General features: G+C 38.2%; 1 protein-coding gene across 1 annotated transcript; it reads right to left on the minus strand.

Annotated features, from left to right (window-relative positions):
* Positions 1–52: 52 nt before the first annotated feature.
* On the minus strand, positions 53–15,461 carry LOC128526589 (membrane-spanning 4-domains subfamily A member 8-like). The gene is made up of 8 exons (XM_053498597.1): positions 15,333–15,461; positions 8,478–8,665; positions 7,120–7,230; positions 6,928–6,984; positions 6,577–6,720; positions 6,266–6,379; positions 3,400–3,480; positions 53–928 (listed from the first exon to the last, which is right to left on the minus strand). The coding sequence occupies exons 2-8, from the start codon at positions 8,637–8,639 to the stop codon at positions 839–841; spliced, it is 759 nt and encodes a 252-aa protein (XP_053354572.1). The 5' UTR covers positions 8,640–8,665; positions 15,333–15,461; the 3' UTR covers positions 53–838.
* Between the last annotated feature and the right edge of the window lie 1,783 nt (positions 15,462–17,244).

The raw sequence follows: 17,244 nt of genomic DNA on the forward strand, positions 1-17,244 counted from the left end.
ATTTGTTTATGTAAAACATGCTGGTGCACCAATATTAACTACAACATCAAACTTTTTAATTTCAAATGATTTTTATTTATTGTTAATATTATTATTTTATTATTTTATACGAGTAGGTACAGTATACAGCATTGCAACACATGAGATTTTTTTGAGAGATATGAGATATTTACAAACTGTTTTGTGCATGAACAATACTAACAATCCAAGCTTCCGCTGTAGTGATGTCAATGTGAGATACATGGCATTAGTTGTACTGATCTGTGTGTTTTCACTGCTGTCTTGAAAGAACTGAGAAGTGTTAAATGTTACCCAGAAAGAGTCTACATGATTTTCCTCCTAAGTTTTTAGCATTTTAATAACAATAGGAATATGATGGAGAGAAATAATCATCATAAAGTGTAAATTATTTTCTGTAGATGTCATCAGACTTTATTACAGATTTTATATCAGTACAAATCTGTTCATATTAAACCAACACTTGTTTAAAAACTGCTAACCTAAAAGAGTAATTAACACCTTCTAACCAATTAGAATCCAGAATTTCACAGAACTGTGGTGTATATTTATTTAATTATTTATTCCTTCTTTGGTTTTAGCAAAAATCTGATTAAAAAGACTAAATACGTGTTCAGCAAAACAAAAGAAATAATGAAAAAAAAGTAATTTATATTTTTAAAACGAATTTGCACAGCTGGGAATACTAGTGAAAGCTGATTAATATTGCTGTACTTTTTAAGAATGTCTTTTTAAGCATTTTAAAATCTTTGTTACATATTATATACTGATTTGTAAATAGGTATTTAACGTTCACTTTTAATAATTTCTAAAATCATCCTCAGTTGACTGCTACACCTTTCTCACAGTATGCTGGAGGATTTTCCATTGGTGGAGTGTTCATGGCACCAGCAAACACTGTACTGACTCCCTGTAAAACAAATGTTTGGTAAAGGATAAATAGAAAAAAAAACAAAAAACAAAAAAATAATAAACACAAATATTATAATAAAATTTTTTATTTTAGATTATTATTATTATTATTATTACTACTACTATCATTATTATTGTTATTATTTACCTCAAAAAAGGCTTTTCTTAAACCTGAATGTTATGACTTTAATAAATCAAAAACCCAGTTATATATACACTACCGTTCAAAAGTTTGGGGTCACTTGCAAATTTCTTTGTTTTTGTTTAGTGATTTATTTTCTACATTCTACAACAATAATGGGGATTTCAAAACTATAAAATAACACATATGGAATTAGGTAATTACGTAACAACACCAAAAAAAAAAAACAGTCAGTTGTTATTATAAGACACAGAGGTCAGCCTTTCTGTAATAGTTCTTGCAAGAACAGTATTGTCAAAAGCATTTGCAAAATCCGTCAAGCACCATAATGAAACTGGCTCTCATAAAGACCATCCCAGGGGCCTGTTTCAGAAAGGAGGTTCAAACAACTCAGAGTTTAAACTTGAACTCTGAGTTTGTTGACCCAGAGATTAAAAACTCAGAGTTTTCGGTTTCAGAACAGCTGATCTGAGTAAGGTCAATCAACTCTGAGTGGACTAACTCAGAGTTAAGCAAGTACACTGCGACTATAAAGAGCCATTATCAATGGAGCGCAGATATTACGAGTCACCATGGCAACAGCAGAAAAAAAGAGATCGGCATTTTTTTCCCCAGCTGAACTTGATATGCTCATGCAGACTTACAGCAAATATGAGCACATATTAAAAAAAAAAAAAGTAACACCACTGCATCGGCGAAACAGAGACAGGTAGCGTGGGAAAACATCGCTGCTCAAGTTAATGCGTAAGTTTACATTTAAAGTATTTAAATATTTTGGTATAATAAATAATAAGTAATGTGTGACGTTTATTGACTTTTCACTTGAAAATGTTGAGAACTGGCCATAAATGTAAAGTAATTTCAGATGAAATTGCATTAAATTACATAAAATAGGGTACTGCATAGTTTCTACAACAAATTTGAAAAAGCAAATAGCATATGACTGCATATAACATATAACATTTAGAATGTTAGCAGTACTAAAAAATAGATTTTAGAATGAGCAATAATCCCATTACTCTAGTTACAGTATTTGTTCCTGTTGAAGGTCAGTGAATTGAAGCTAATTCTTTTTTATTTTTTTGCAGTTATATCAAAGGTAAAACTTAAAATGTTGTTGAATCTAATTGTAATTGTCTTGTAGGTGCAATCCTGTAGGTATTAAAAGAACATGGCAGCAGCTGAAAATGAAATATAAAAACATAATTCAATCAGGTAAGGTTTGAGCATGTGATTGAAATGACATTTAGTATGTACATCACAATACGGACGAGAAGTTCATTTAGAGTTATCAGCCTGAAAAATGACCAATTAACAGCACCTCAGATTAGAGGCGTTATGAAGTCTTTACAGAGCAGAAGTAGCAGACACATCTTAATATCAACTGTTCAAAGCTGTTTTTTTGGACGCCTTCAGCAACCATCATGGAGTTAAAAAGTGACCCCAAACTTTTGAACGGTAGTATATATATATATATATATATATATACACACACTCAGCAAAAAAAGAAACCTCCTCTGACTTTCAACTGTTTTTACCTCCAGTAAACTTAATGTGTAAATATTTGTATGAACACTAAAAGAGTCAACACCATAAGACATAAACTAAAAATGTTTCCCAATGTGTCCCTGAATGAAGGGAGGCTCAAAATCAAAAGTACCAGTCAGTATCTGGTGTGGCCACCAGCTGCTTGAAGTACTGCAGTGCATCTCCTCCTCATGGACTGCCTATTGTGGACAGTCTGAGCACTGATGGAGGGATTGTGTGTTCCTGGTGTGACTCGGGCAGTTGTCGTGGCCATCCTGTACCTGTCACGCAGGTGTGATATTTGGATGTACCCATCCTGTGCAGGTGTTGTTACACGTGGTCTCCCACTGCGAGGATGATCAGCCGTCCTTCCTGTCTCCCTGTAGCGCCGTCTTAGGCGTCTCACAGTGCGGACATGGCGATTTACAGTATTGCCCTAGCCACATCAGCAGTCCTTATGCCTCCCTGTAGCATGCCTACTTTCTGTAAGCTGTTAAGGTCTTAACGACCATTCCACAGGTGTATGTTAATTAATTGATTATGGTTAATTGAACATGCATGAAAAACATTGTTTAAACCTTTTACAATAAAGATCTGTAAAGTTATTTGGATTTTTACATTATTGTTGAAATACACAGTCCTGATAAAAGTATGTTTCTTTTTTTGCTGAGTATATATATATATATATATATATATATATATATATATATATATATATATAAAAAATTTTATATATAGTTTTTTTTTTAGCTCTTTAGTGATTTGGAGTTTCATGACAACCTCCTACAGGTTTCTCTTACCGGTTGTGCCTGATAAGCTGGGATGGAACTGATCGCAGAAACACCACTCTCTGGGTTTTGAACCACATTGATAATGTTCAGCTGTTAACACATACACAGAGCTTTATAATTACACAATACACAATACTTATATTTACACAAGTTTACATTAGGTGTAACAACCCAAATTGTTCAGTATTTGCAATATTCTGGATCATTCTTGATCTTGGATAGATATAAAGGCTAAATTTCACATCAGCACTGTTTATTGTCCTGGACTCCAACTCCCAGAATTCTTCACCACCTCACAATATGGTCAAACTACTCTCCATTTCTATCAGCAGAGGTGGTAGGCAACTGAGTATATTTACCTTGTTACTGTACTTAAGTACTTTTTTCACATGTGTACTTAGTAGTTTAATTAAAGAATACTTTTTACTTTTACTCCACTAAATCTTATAAAAAATATCTGTGTTCTTATGTAGCTACATCTCTGCATGACCGAAGTGATGTGTAATATTTGAAGCATGAATTTTGCCACTTGCTGTCTATTGTGCATAATTGTACAGTGCCCTCCACAATTATTGGCACCTCTGGTTAAGATGTGTTTTTAAGCTTTTGATGAATTCGTGTTTTCTTTAAACAAAATAGAACCACAATTCAAAAATAAGAAAAAAAAAACAACAACAACCTTTAATTCAAGTACAGTGGAAAAAATCCAAGAGTAGGAAATATTTATTTTTACATAAAAACATGTGTGCCACAATTATTGGCACCCTTGATGTTAATACTTCGTACAACCCCATTTTGCCAACAAGACAGCACTTAATCTCACCCTATAACATTTCACTATTTCTCTTAGCACAATCTTTCTAGATCATCCAGAGTCCTGGGTCCTCTCTTATGCACTCTCCTCTTTAACTCACCCCACAGGTTTTCATTTGGGTTGAGGTCTGGGAACTAGCCATGAGATGATCTTGATTTTGTGTCTGCAGAACTATGTTTGTCTATTTCGAGGTGGAAAACATTCCACATGTTTTGGGTCATTATCCTGCTAAAAGACCCAATTATGATCTTCAGCTTTCTAGCAAAAACCATCAGGTTTTAATTTAAAATGTCCTGGTATTTTAGAAAATACTGAAATGATGCCATGCACCCTAACAAGGTTCTCAGTGCCTTTGAGGGGAAACAGGCCCACAGCTGCACAGATCCTCCACCATACGTCACAGTGGGCATGTGGTGCTTTTCCGCAAAAAGCTCTTTTGACCACAACAGACGGTCCCAGTTAAAGTCCCAGCAAACTCCAGATGTTTAGGTTTGTGACTGTAGGTGAGAATAGGCATGCCTCCCTGGCATGTAGAATGCATCTGATGGTTGTTATACAGACTTTGTAATCCCAAGATGTCACTCTTTAACAGTGAGCTTTGGAGATTCTTCTCTTTTTCACTGGGCATGGTGGCAAGATACTCTTGTCCAGTCTTGTATGTCACTGTTCCTGTTGTTTTAAACTTCTAAATGATTTCTCTGACTGTGGATATGGGCAGGCTTAGAAAAGTGGCTATTTTCTTGAAGCCATTGCCTGACTTATGAAGGTCGACACACATCTGCCTTACTTAATTTAGGTGTTCTCTTATGAGTTTTCTCTTTCTGATGTTTGTAATCAGAAGCAGATCTGGTTGGAGTCAAGAACGAAACATTCACATCCGGAAAGCAGAGAGAGAGAGAGCTTTTACTATAAAAAAAAAACACCATATATATATAGAGTCGTTATTTCTTGTTCTTACTTATTACCTTGTGCACCTCATTGAAAGAAGTTTACAAAAGCTCACAAATAATTTGCCTCTGCAAATCATAATTATAAGTCAGAAAACCAGATGTTTTTTACTGAGAGATCAGAAATTTGAACGCAGTTTAATAACACATATCTCATCCAAATTACCCTGACATTCACTTATTTATAAGCTGTGGGATCGTGACATCACAGCAAAGTGCATTTTGTGAAATTCGCCATGTTGGACACCACCTGCTTTGTTTTGCTCTAGACTGCACATCCACACTTGCAGTCAGGTGTATGTAGCCTGTTTGCTCAGTCTTCTGAACATTTATCAAATGTGTTTCGCTTTCATTTGTTAGTAGTATGGATTCAAATAATTTTTAAATTGCATCTTTCCCAACATCCTTTGACAACTTGTCATGTTCAATCCTGTTCTTTTTTTCCCTTTTCTTTCCATTTTAGTATTTGTTTGCATTGGTATTTGTCTACATTTCTCATGACTTTGTGTTTAATATGTCATTAGTAGTACCTAGCAAAATGGCTGACACACTGCACAATGTAAAGCGTTCCCAACCCATTCCAAGAATTTTTTTGCAAGATTGTTTTTTTATTTTTTTTTTATTTGAAGATTCATACCACTATAATAAGGTAAAGGGAAATGGTAAAATTGAAAATTAAAAGAAGAGAGGTGAAAAGAGCAGAGAAGGAAGTGATGGGTAAAAAGAAAGAGGTGTTAAGTGTTAAAAGAGAAGCAAACAACACTGATAAGGAAACAGCATCTTTACTTGCAGTTTCCTGCAGTGTCACAGTAGATTTTGAAGTTTTATTTAGTCACCTGTCAGTACACAACCCTCAGATTCCCCAGTAACACTCCAAACACAATGCACTAACAGAGTCTTAACACCAAGGTGTCTGATACGAACCCTGTTCACTTTCCAATTAGCCTGCAGTTGACTCCACATACACTTCTATGTCTTCTTAAGACAAATAGGCTTTAGTTGACATTAGTATTTACACCTCATACTAGTTCCCCATAAGAAAGAAATATTTCTCTTTTTAAAACAAACAAATAATAAATAAATAAATTAATTAATTAATTAAAAAAATATTTACAGTAGGTTGATCAATGCAGGTGGCTTTGCAAGTGGAGGTGGAAACTGCAATAGAGACGGCAAACTGGAGCAGAGAGAAAACCAGCAGAACTCCAGTGATTCCATTGGTACGGCTCTGAAATAAAGATCAATGATCCAAAAATACAGCTACAAATACAAAACTTTTTGTATTAAAATATTCAGAAAATACAGCAACTGTATTTATTTAAAATGCTTAATATTTTTTGTAAACCTTTTATTACATGTTTTTTTGGCCTATTCTTACCCTTGCCACATTTCACACTAAAATGATAATGAATTGATAAGTCATACCTCTGCAACGTAGCCATCTCTGCAGTTATAATTGTCATCATAGGAGTAGCAGCCATGAGGTGTCACCAAATCTATAGAAAGCATAATAATGGCGATTCCTGCAGCTATCGTGCTAAAGATATTCAGCCCCATAGTGGCCTTGACCTGAGAAGGCAAACAAACAAATAAACAGACCACACAATTAAGGTAAATCAGTTTAGGAAATAAATAAAAGAAAAAAGAGACTGAGGGTGTAAGAAAAATACCTCAGCAAATCAAAAATAAAAAAATCAAAATCTTACTTGAAAAGACAAACAGAAAAGCAATCTATGTGCAGTTTCATTTTGAAAGATGCTGTTGGTGATTACATACCACACAGGCATTAAGCTTGTTGCTTGCTGAAACAGCCAGAGAACCAGCGCTGATGTGCTGTAAGTGCAGATTTTTTTAAAGTAAGTCACAGTACACACACATTATATATATATATATATATATATATATATATATATATATATATATACACACAGTACATTTGAAGTTAAAATTAAAAAAGAAAAAACTTACAATCAGTGATCCCCAGAACACAACTCCAGAGATCACACTGATGGACCAACCAGGGATCGCCATCACGATACCAAACAATATGGTCAACGAACCAATCATTATTTGGACAGCCTGTGTTTAAAAACACACACATACACACTTAAAAAAATGTATAACAAGTACTATTTTGTTTATATATTTATTTTTGCCCTATATATTACACTAATTAGACAGTCAGATGTGTGAGATGTGGGACAGGGTGTTGGGCACACAATCACGATGATTAATGAAATCCATTTTGTCTGCTGAAAATTTAAGGACTGAGGGCTACTAAAAATGTTAATTTTGTTTAGGAAGAATGTGTCACAACATACTGCTTTGTATAGGGCTGTGTATCTTTAGGACCAGTCAGCATACACCATGAAAGTTTCTATTGTTTCTTATGCATACATGGCATTGTTTATCTGGGGACTCAATAGCAGCAGGATGCATTGTGAGTGAGTGTGATGCTCTGCCTAATGTTCTACTGGAAAAATGGATCAATGGTGAATGGATGAGAATTTAACTTATTTGGTGTTTTTTTCTTTAACAGACCTTTGTGCTGAACACATATCAGTCATAATTCTAAAAAATAGACAGTGGCATGATTGGTTTATCCTTTATTTCTTCAACCATTTTATTTTTCAATAAATGAAAAGTATTGTCGGAAAACATGTGAAGCCTGGCTTTCCCTGGCTTCAGAACCATTGATTGATAATAAAGCTTTATTTTTTTTTAAAGGAAAAAGACTGGACAAAAAAAAAGGAAAAATATTATATTAAATGGGCAACTGAGGGTAAAAAGTGCATTGTGCCCACTGTGCAAGCCTTTGAGGCTGTGTTATGATCTGGGGTGATTCACTTGGTCAGGTCTTGGTTCAGTTGCTAATGCTGCAATAAAATGAAGTCAGGGATGACCTGAATGTACTGGATGACCAGGTTATCACATCTATGCAGATATGCATCCATACCCAATGACTCAGATTATGAAGGAGTCATTCTGGCCGTATGAGGAATTATTTTCACACATGATTTGACCACTAAAGATTTCTGACCTTGACCTCTTGAAAAGTCTTAAGGGTACACTAGAGAGGACTTTACAAAATAGTATGACTCTCCCAATCATCAACACAAGATTTTGTCTAATAAGTAATGCAAATCTGGATGGAAAAATACTAAGATTAACACAACATAAAAAATGTAAAATTAATGATTTATGATTGAAGTTACTATTTAATATGTCATCATTATATACAGAACTTCTATGTATAATAGACAAAAACTTAAAACACACTTCATAAATATATTTTCTTTTGACTGTGATGTAATAGTGAAACTTACACCCAGCACTTTAGGTTCTCCTTTCAGGAATTTCTGCAGTGGGCTTTGAGTCTGAGATGAATTTTGTTCAGCTGCAGCTGGAACTGTTGATGAGGGAACAACTTGAGTGATGATTGTGTAGCCACTTCCCACATTAGTGAATGGTATAGGAGCACTGGCCATTTTTAAAAAACTTCTGGATTTTTAGTCTGTAAACAAAAAAATATCAACATGATGGTATAATGTGAGAAGAAATGGTCGTACAAAAGGTGACATCAATAACATGATTTCTAGGTTTTGAGCAGCCTCCAAAAATCTGTTTCAAGGTTGCCAACACTATTTTGGCCATTTTAAAAAGAAAACAGAATTTATACACATTTTATCCACCAAAAAAAAAAAAAAAAAAACACACACCCAACAACAGCCCAAATCCAGTCTGGACTCCCCAAACTATTCACTTATATTCAGTGAGTATAATGAAAAACAGGAAAAGAAAAATAACCTTAAATGAACAACCATCTAATGACCCTAGATTCACCACTTGTGCCATCAGTGGAATTATCAGAAGTGAGAACAGATGAAGAAAAGAAAAATTATTAACCACTTAATAAAAAATCTCCCTCTGGACAAGTAAATGAAAATTGGTGACAAATCTTACCTATCATGGGTCAAGCTAAACAAGGATCTCTGGAGGAAGCTTTTAATTAATGATTTGACTGCCAAAAATGTCACCTTTTTGTGGCAGCAAGAAGCCAAAAAGAATCGGAAGAAGTTGGAAAACCTCAAGCAGCTGATCAAGGGCCGAGGCTCATAGGGGAAAAAGGGCCTTCATCAAGGTCACGCTAATTCTCGGAAAGTCATTCTGCTCTATGGTTCATCTTCAGAAAAAATAGTGAGCTAGAGCATTCTCAGTTGTTCTTTACATAGCCCCTCCGGAACGATATGCTGGAGACCCAAGGGGCGCAAGAAATTCCTCATGGCCTGTGAGCTGTACCTCGCGGACTACCCCGACTTATCAGATAAAAAAAAATCAGCTTTACCATCCAACAGCTCACCGGGCCAGCGATGGACTGGGCCACCGCCGTGTGGAGCGCAGGTGGGATAGTGATGTCCCACTACGGCCGGTTCCTTCATGGCTTTCGCACCATCTTCCAACATCCAGATCACATAAAGACGGGGAAACAACAACTGTTGAGGCTGAAACAAGGACACCTCATGGTGGCAGATTACGCCGTCAAGTTCAGGATCCTCGCCGCGGAGAGTGGCTGGTGTGAAAAAAGTTTACTTGGATGATATCTTGGTATACTCTCAGTCATATGCTGAACATGCCCATCATGTAACCGCCGTTCTGCGTCGCCTGCGCGAACATGGGTTTTATGCAAAAGCAGAGAAATGTGAGTTCCACAAGAAGGAGATTGCATTTCTCGGCTATCGCATGGGATTACAGGGTGTAGAAATAGACGCAGCCAAGATAACGGCGGGGCAGTTATGGCCGGAACCCACATCAGTGAAGGCGCTACAGAGCTTCCTTGGGTTCGCCAACTTTTATAGGCGCTTCATTCAGGGCTTTAGTATGTTGGCAGCACCGCTCACTAACTTATTAAAGGGTAAACCCCAAAGGTTAAGTGCACTCACGCTGGAAGCGCGCACCGCATTCCAGTGTTTAAAACGAGCATTTACCCCCGCGCCTATCTTAAAACTGTCCGACCCTACCAAGCCCTTCATAGTTGAGGTCGATGCGTCGCAGGTAGCACTTGGAGCGGTGCTGTCACAGCGCCATGGCCGCCCAGAGAAACTCCTCCCCTGTGCCTTCTTTTCGCGAAAACTAACACCTGCCGAGCGCAACTATGATATCGGAAATCTGCTAGCAATAAAAGCGGGGATAGAGGAGTGGAGGCATTAGTTGGAGGGAGCATAACATCCATTTTTGGTACTGACAGATCACCGAAATCTCGAGTACCTCCAACCAGCAAAGAGACTAAACACTCGTCAAGCCCGATGGGCGCTGTTTTTTTATGTGTTTCCACTTTATTATCACCTATCGTCCCGGTTCAAAAAAAAAAAAAAAAAAGCGGACGCGCTTTCCCGCTGTTTTCCGACGCCGGACCAAAAACACGATCCGGAACTGATACTGCCCTCGTCACTAGTATGGTCTCCGATCATATGGGACATCGACTCAGAGATCGCGCAGGTTACACGGCCCCAACCCGTGCCACCTGGCTGCCCTCCGGGTCGAACATACGTGCCGGAGACATTGCGAGAACGAGTGACAGTAGAGGCGCATACTAACTTGTCTTCCGGTCACCCCGGCGTATTAAGAACGAGGAAATTACTAGAATCAAAGTTCTGGTGGCCCAACATGGGGAAAACCATGAAAACAGTAGTTTCGTCTTGTGCTGTCTGTGCACAAACCAAAACTCCTCGAAATCTACCTGTTGGTAATTTAATGCCCCTTCCGATACCGAACAGGCCGTGGTTACACCTGCCGGTGTGACAAGTGTACACGATGGTCCTCGTAGTAGTGGACCGCTTCTCTAAGGGCTGTCGGTTCATCCCGTTTCGCTCCCTCCCAACCGCCCTCCAGGTGGCAGAAACCCTATTCGCTAAAGTGTTTCACTACTACAGCATCCCGGAGGACATTTTTTCGGATCGTGGTCCCCAATTTATCGCAAGGGTCTGGAAAGCTTTCTTACAGAAGTTGGTGACCACTGTTAGCCTAACGTCGGGCTATCACCCCGAGTCTAATGGACAGGCAGAGCGGACTGTTCAGGACCTCGGGAGGTACCTCCGCACATACTGTAGTAGTCGGCAGCATGAATGGGCAGACTGTTCATTCTGGGCGTATGGGAGTATGCGCAAAAATCCCCATGGTGGATCAGTGGTTCAAAAGAGTGGAGAAAGTATGGGAGAATGCACATACCAACATCTCCCAAGCAGTTGGCCGGTTTAAAAAATTCGCCGATAGATGGCGAGGGGAAAATCCTCCACTCCAGGTAGGAGATAGTGTCTGGCTCTTGACAAAGGATCTCTCCCTTAATCTCCCCTGTCGCAAGTTATTCAATTCAATTTCAATTCAATTTTATTTATATAGCGCTTTTAACAATGGTCATTGTCTCAAAGCAGCTTCACAAAAAATTAAAGAATTGTTTTTTTTTAGAAAAGAAAAAGAAAATATTTGGAAGTGTGTATGTGTAAGAAAAATGTGCCTAGATAATAATGAGATGAATGAATGATGAATAAAATGTCTCTGATGAGCAAGCCAAGGGTGACGGCGACGGTGGCAAGGAAAAACTCCCTGAGATGGCAATAGGAAGAAAGCTTGAGAGGAACCAGACTCAACAGGGAACCCATCCTCATCTGGGTGATAACAGATAGAAATAACATCATGTGTGTTGTGCAGGTGAAAGTTCAATATAACAGAAGTTGTGTAGATTAACATGAAGTCCAGTTCAGCACAGGGAGTCAGTAGGTGCAGAGGGCAGATGGGGTCTGGATAACTGGAAGCACAGAAGCAGGATGTGTAGCTCCAGCCATCATAAAGCAGAATCCAGCTGGAGCTGGTCCTTCTCTGGATGCCTTAGAAACCTCGCAGGGTTGGCCTTTGTCTACTAAAGCTGGCACAATCTCCAGATGCCTCGGGATGGGTAGAAAAATACAGAAAAGATGGAGAGAATTAGCGTAGTTGCCATTCAGGATAGGTGTACTGGAGTATGAGGTTATGGGATGAGTTACGCGTATGCCAGATTAAAGAGATGCGTCTTGAGTCTACTTTTGAATTGGTGTCTGCTCCCCGCACACTGTCTGGAAGGCTATCCCAAAGTTTTGGAGCCAAATATGAAAATGCCCTGCCCCCTTTTGTAGATTTTAAAATTCTGGGAATTACCAGAAGTCCGGAGTTTTGTGATCTTAAGGAACGTGGTGGATTATAGCGTATCAGAAGACTGGTTAGGTATGTGGGAGCTAAACCATTTAAAGCCTTGTATGTAAGTAATACTATTTTGTAATTAATTCTAAATTGAACAGGTAGCCAGTGCAGGGATGATAATATAGGTGTTATATGATCATATTTTCTGGATCTAGTAAGAACCCTGGCGGCTGCATTTTGGACTAACTGTAGCTTGTTTATTGAGAATGCAGGACAACCACCTAGTAATGCATTACAATAGTCCAGTCTGGAGGTCATGAATGCATGAACTAGCTTTTCTGCATCAGATACGGATAGGATACTCCTAAGTTTGGCAATATTTCTAAGATGGAAAAAGGCTGTTTCTCTTCTCAGGCCAGTGGTCCGGGGGCCTCTAGACGGAGGTGTCTGCAACAACTACTGGACTCCCAGAGGAGAGGAGGCTCCCTTCAATATCTAGTTGATTGGGAGGGGTACGGACCAGAGGAGTGCAGTTGGGTCCCAGCAAAAGACATACTGAGCCCAGAACTCATTTTAGAATTCCATCGAGAGCGGCCGGATCGCCCAGCTCCACGACCTCCAGTCCGACCCGCCCGCCAGTCCGAACCCCAGCATGCCGGTGGGTCCAGACTCCCTCTGGTACCGCAGAGAGTGGTAATTCTCGGAAAGTCATTCTGCTCTATGGTTCATCTCCAGAGAAAATAGTGAGCTAGAGCATTCTCAGTTGTTCTTTTGATAGCCCTTTAGTTCTTTAGAAAGCGGCTAGAGAGCCGTTCTGTGTATTTTGAGTTTTGTTCTTGCTTTTTTGTTGTGCTTTGTGTTACTTAAAAGAATAATAAATCTCAGTTTCCCTCAACCTGCACCTGCGTTTGTCTCCTCACTATGGAAGTCATGACAACCGCCTATTGTTTTGAATAGGAAGCTGTCGCTGACACACAATGCTGCTAGATGGTGCTTTCACCCAAAGCAAATAGTTTAGCTCCAGAAAATTCATTAGTTTGTTCATTCTATTTGAAGCCTCTGAACTTCTCGGATGTTTTTCAGAATCGAACAGATTAAGCACGCGCATATAATTGTCGGTATTTTAAGTGTGATTAAAAATACAAAAAAAATGTAAACCAAAATAACATGACTAAACATCACTAAACAGCAGGTGACATTTATGTTTAGTACTTCGTTTCTATTGAAGATGTGAATTAATTCCTGCTTACCTTTTCCACACACCCGCCAAATGTTTGTCTTCTCAACAAACTGTGAAACTTCTTAAAAAAAGGTCTCCGCGACGTACCTGTGCTATCTGGGTACACGGGGTGTAACATCTGCATAGTGACACTACGTATATCCTCAGGAGGGGTCATTACATTGTTTAGCGATAATTTCACGGAAGTGAGTTCAGAACTAATCTAAAGCACTGTCACACAAAAAAAAATGCGAGAAGTTCAGAAGCTTCAAATAGAATAAACGAACTAATTAATTTTCTAAAATCCCTAAATCTCCTTATAAAATATTGCTGATTATCAATGCAGGAATGAATGGGGAATTGTATTATATATATATAAACTGCATATATGGAATGAAGCCTGAGATAGTTACATATACACACTGTATATGTATATAATTCATACACACTGAATTAAACATAAATAGTATGCGCGATCCCTTGCACCATCTGCTAAGAGAAATGAGAATCGCAGGTTGGAAAAGGAAGGAAACGTCATGCCGCTGTGCAGCTTTTAGCAATTTTACGTAAATAAGAGCAAAATAGCTTTAAACTGGCTTTTACTGGTGCAATTTTGAACATGAAAGCATGCAGGGTGATTAGGCTCACAGATCTAGGAAAAGTCATAAAAGAAGGGTCCTGGAATTTGATCGAGTGTAAAGTATTTTTTCCCCCCATTACGGTCAAATGACCGGTGCTCGGTACTTCTAGTGTTAAACAAGCAAGGTCTTGTATGAGTAGTACCTATATGCTTTGACTACTGAGCATCACATGATCACAACTGAGCCGAAGGTTCTTTTCTCTCTCGATGTGGGATTGTGGGTGATAGTCTCCAATGCTTAGTGCGCATGCCTTACTCGTATAGTCAGCATCTGTGTGCACATATTTTGTTTAACTCTGACTACCCCAACCCAAGATATTCAGCTATTTCCTCTATCAAGAAGTATCCTGCTGTGAAATCTGAAGTATCTGAAACTTTCTGTATGAAATGCTGGCATCTCAGGAACTTATTTAATGGCCCAAATATATGGAAAGGCTTAGAGCGAGTCTGTACATGGATGTAATGTATATTTGGTCGCTATTAAAATGAAGCCAATAAACGAAATCATTAAATTATAGCTTTAAATGTTCTTGGACAGCATTTGATAGCACTTACACTAAGATGGTAACATATTGAGCCATATTATCCCAAGTGTCTGTTTTATTAAGCTTGAAGCACTCAGACACTCATTTTGATTGTGTTAAACAGAGCAAATAGAAAAAACCTCACAGCTTTAAAGAAGACCTCATAGCTTTAAAGAAGACATGCTTCATATCCCTGAGAGCACTTTGGATAGATTTCAGGCAAAACAAAAAAAGTTTTTTAAACACACAATAAAATACATTCCTTCAGTTAAAACATTAAGATCATTTAATGGTACCGACTTTTACTTGAGAACATTTTTTTTCTCTGCATACTTCTAATTTTAACACATTATTTTTACTTTCACTTCAGTACATTTCTCAGGATCTTTAATTTTTTTGTCTATTTCTCAAACAATCCTTGTATTTACTCTGAACATGACATTAGAGGTAAATCTACAAAGTAAAATGGTCCATAATCGCCCAATTTGAAAAGCAAACTAACTAAAGGAAATCAGTTAAAAGCGTTTTTATGTTGTAACCACACTTTAAAACAAAGACTGGTCCCATTACATGTCTTTTATAAAAAGAAAAGCAGTTATTTTAATAAACACAAAAATACTTATTTTACCTCCTGTCTTTTTACCAGTGCAGTCTCTCTTTTTCTTTCTGGGTGTTAATAAATGCTTTTCTCCCTTTGCTCTGTGTATTATATGCACCTCCTTAAAGCTTGACGGGAATTCAAAACAGGAAGGGACGGGGGGGGGATAGGGTTAATGATTTTGCAACAGAGCTTATGCCTGTACACGCCACAGACTTCTCAAAAAAGGAACTGCATTGCTTAAGTTTTCCCAGCAGCACATAATAAATAATGCCAAAATAACATGACCTGAGGTCTGGCTTTAAACAGGCACAGCAAAAATACACGTCACATTAATCATCTATATACAGTGTAGCTGCATGGAATTAGTTAGTTAATTCACTTATCATGCCATGTAGCTAACTGCAACTAATGCAACTGTGTCACCATCACAGCACTGTGTACGTTATCTACATGCTGCTCACTTTTGTAATAACTCTAGAAATCTTTAGAAGGAGAATTTACTACTTTACTATTATTTGTACTGGTAATAAATGTCATGAAATTGAACCAAGAAATCTTTTGGACAGTTTGAATTGTGCTGGTACAATAAACACTGATTTCATTTGTAAATGCTCCGCAAATAACATCTTGCCTTGCAATCCACTCTGCCAGCTCTTGCTCTTTCTCTCTGTCTCTTTTTGCAGCATGTGCAGCAAAAGTCCGGTTGTTCTTGCCTTCCAGAGAAAGTCTTCATGGGAGCTAGTTTCATCGTGGTGCTTGATGGGTTTTGCAAATGTGCTTGTCAATATTGTTCTCGCAAGAACTGTTCCAGAAAGCCTGACCTATCTCCATGTCTTAAAACTGACTTGTTGTTGTTGTTGTTGTTACATAATTACTCAATTACATATGTGTTATTTCATAGTTTTGAAATCCCAAGTATTGTTGTAGAATGGAGAAAATAAACAACTACAGAAAAACAAAGAAATTTGCAAGTGATCCCAATTTTTTAAGCTGTAGTGTATTTATACACTATATTGCCAAAAGTATTCGCTCATCTTCCTTCACATGCATATGCACTTGAGTAATATCCAACTCCTAATCCATAGGGTTTAATATGATGTTGGCCCCGCCCCCTTTGCAGCTATAACAGCACTCTTCAACCCTTTTGGGAAGGCTTTTCACAAGGTTTAGGAGTGGGTTTATGGGAATTTTTGACCGTTCTACCACCAGACTCATTCATCCATGTCTCTATGTTGAAAGTGATGTGGGGTTATTTTTAGGAGTTGGGCTCGTCCCCTTACTTCAAGTGAAAGGAAGTGTAAATACTTGTGGAATGTTTTTTCTTCCTAAAGAGATTGTAACACACACACATACACACACACACACACAGAGGAGAGGGGGAGGGGGCCTACTGTGTATGATAACTCACACAAACACATGCGCTTGTTCTCTGAGCAGTGACTCTGTAAGAGAGTGTGTGTATGTGTGTGTATGTGTGTGTGAAAGTCTTCCTACACAGTATGAACCCTCCTCCGCTCCGCCCCTCTCCTCTCTTGCGGCTTCAAGTGACTTTAAGAAGGAACCTCTGTAATGATACTTGCTTTTGCCTCTTTTTACGGATTTTACGGAAATGTGGCATTGCATTGTTATTAAACAGATTAATCTCCCGCACTGCTACAGCCTTTTAACCTTTTTCACGAGGGCTGTTGTTTCAGTAAAGTTACTAAAGAACAATCACTACACTTGAACACACAATTTTAAAAAGCATAGTGCGTACACGCACATGTGGTCGCAATGTTAAAGTAAACAGTAAACGTGTGTATTGATGTTGACTATACGAGCACTGAGAGTGTTGGAAACGATTACCCACAATCCTGCAGCACGAGAGAGAGAGAAGAACCATTGGCTCAGTTGTGATCACGTAATGCTCAGCAGACAAACCTTCTTACAGTAATGTCCA

Source organism: Clarias gariepinus, chromosome 6 (assembly GCF_024256425.1).
Source record: "Clarias gariepinus isolate MV-2021 ecotype Netherlands chromosome 6, CGAR_prim_01v2, whole genome shotgun sequence".
NCBI classification, from domain to species: domain Eukaryota; kingdom Metazoa; phylum Chordata; class Actinopteri; order Siluriformes; family Clariidae; genus Clarias; species Clarias gariepinus.

Coding starts and splice junctions, on each gene's coding strand:
- LOC128526589 (XM_053498597.1), bottom strand. CDS start 8,639: ATGGCCAGTGCTCCTATACCATTCACTAATGTGGGAAGTGGCTACACA. Junction 3,481..6,265: donor CCTGCATTGATCAACCTACT/GTAAATATTTTT, acceptor ATGTGTTAACAG/CTGAACATTATCAATGTGGT. Junction 929..3,399: donor CAGCTTATCAGGCACAACCG/GTAAGAGAAACC, acceptor TTTGTTTTACAG/GGAGTCAGTACAGTGTTTGC.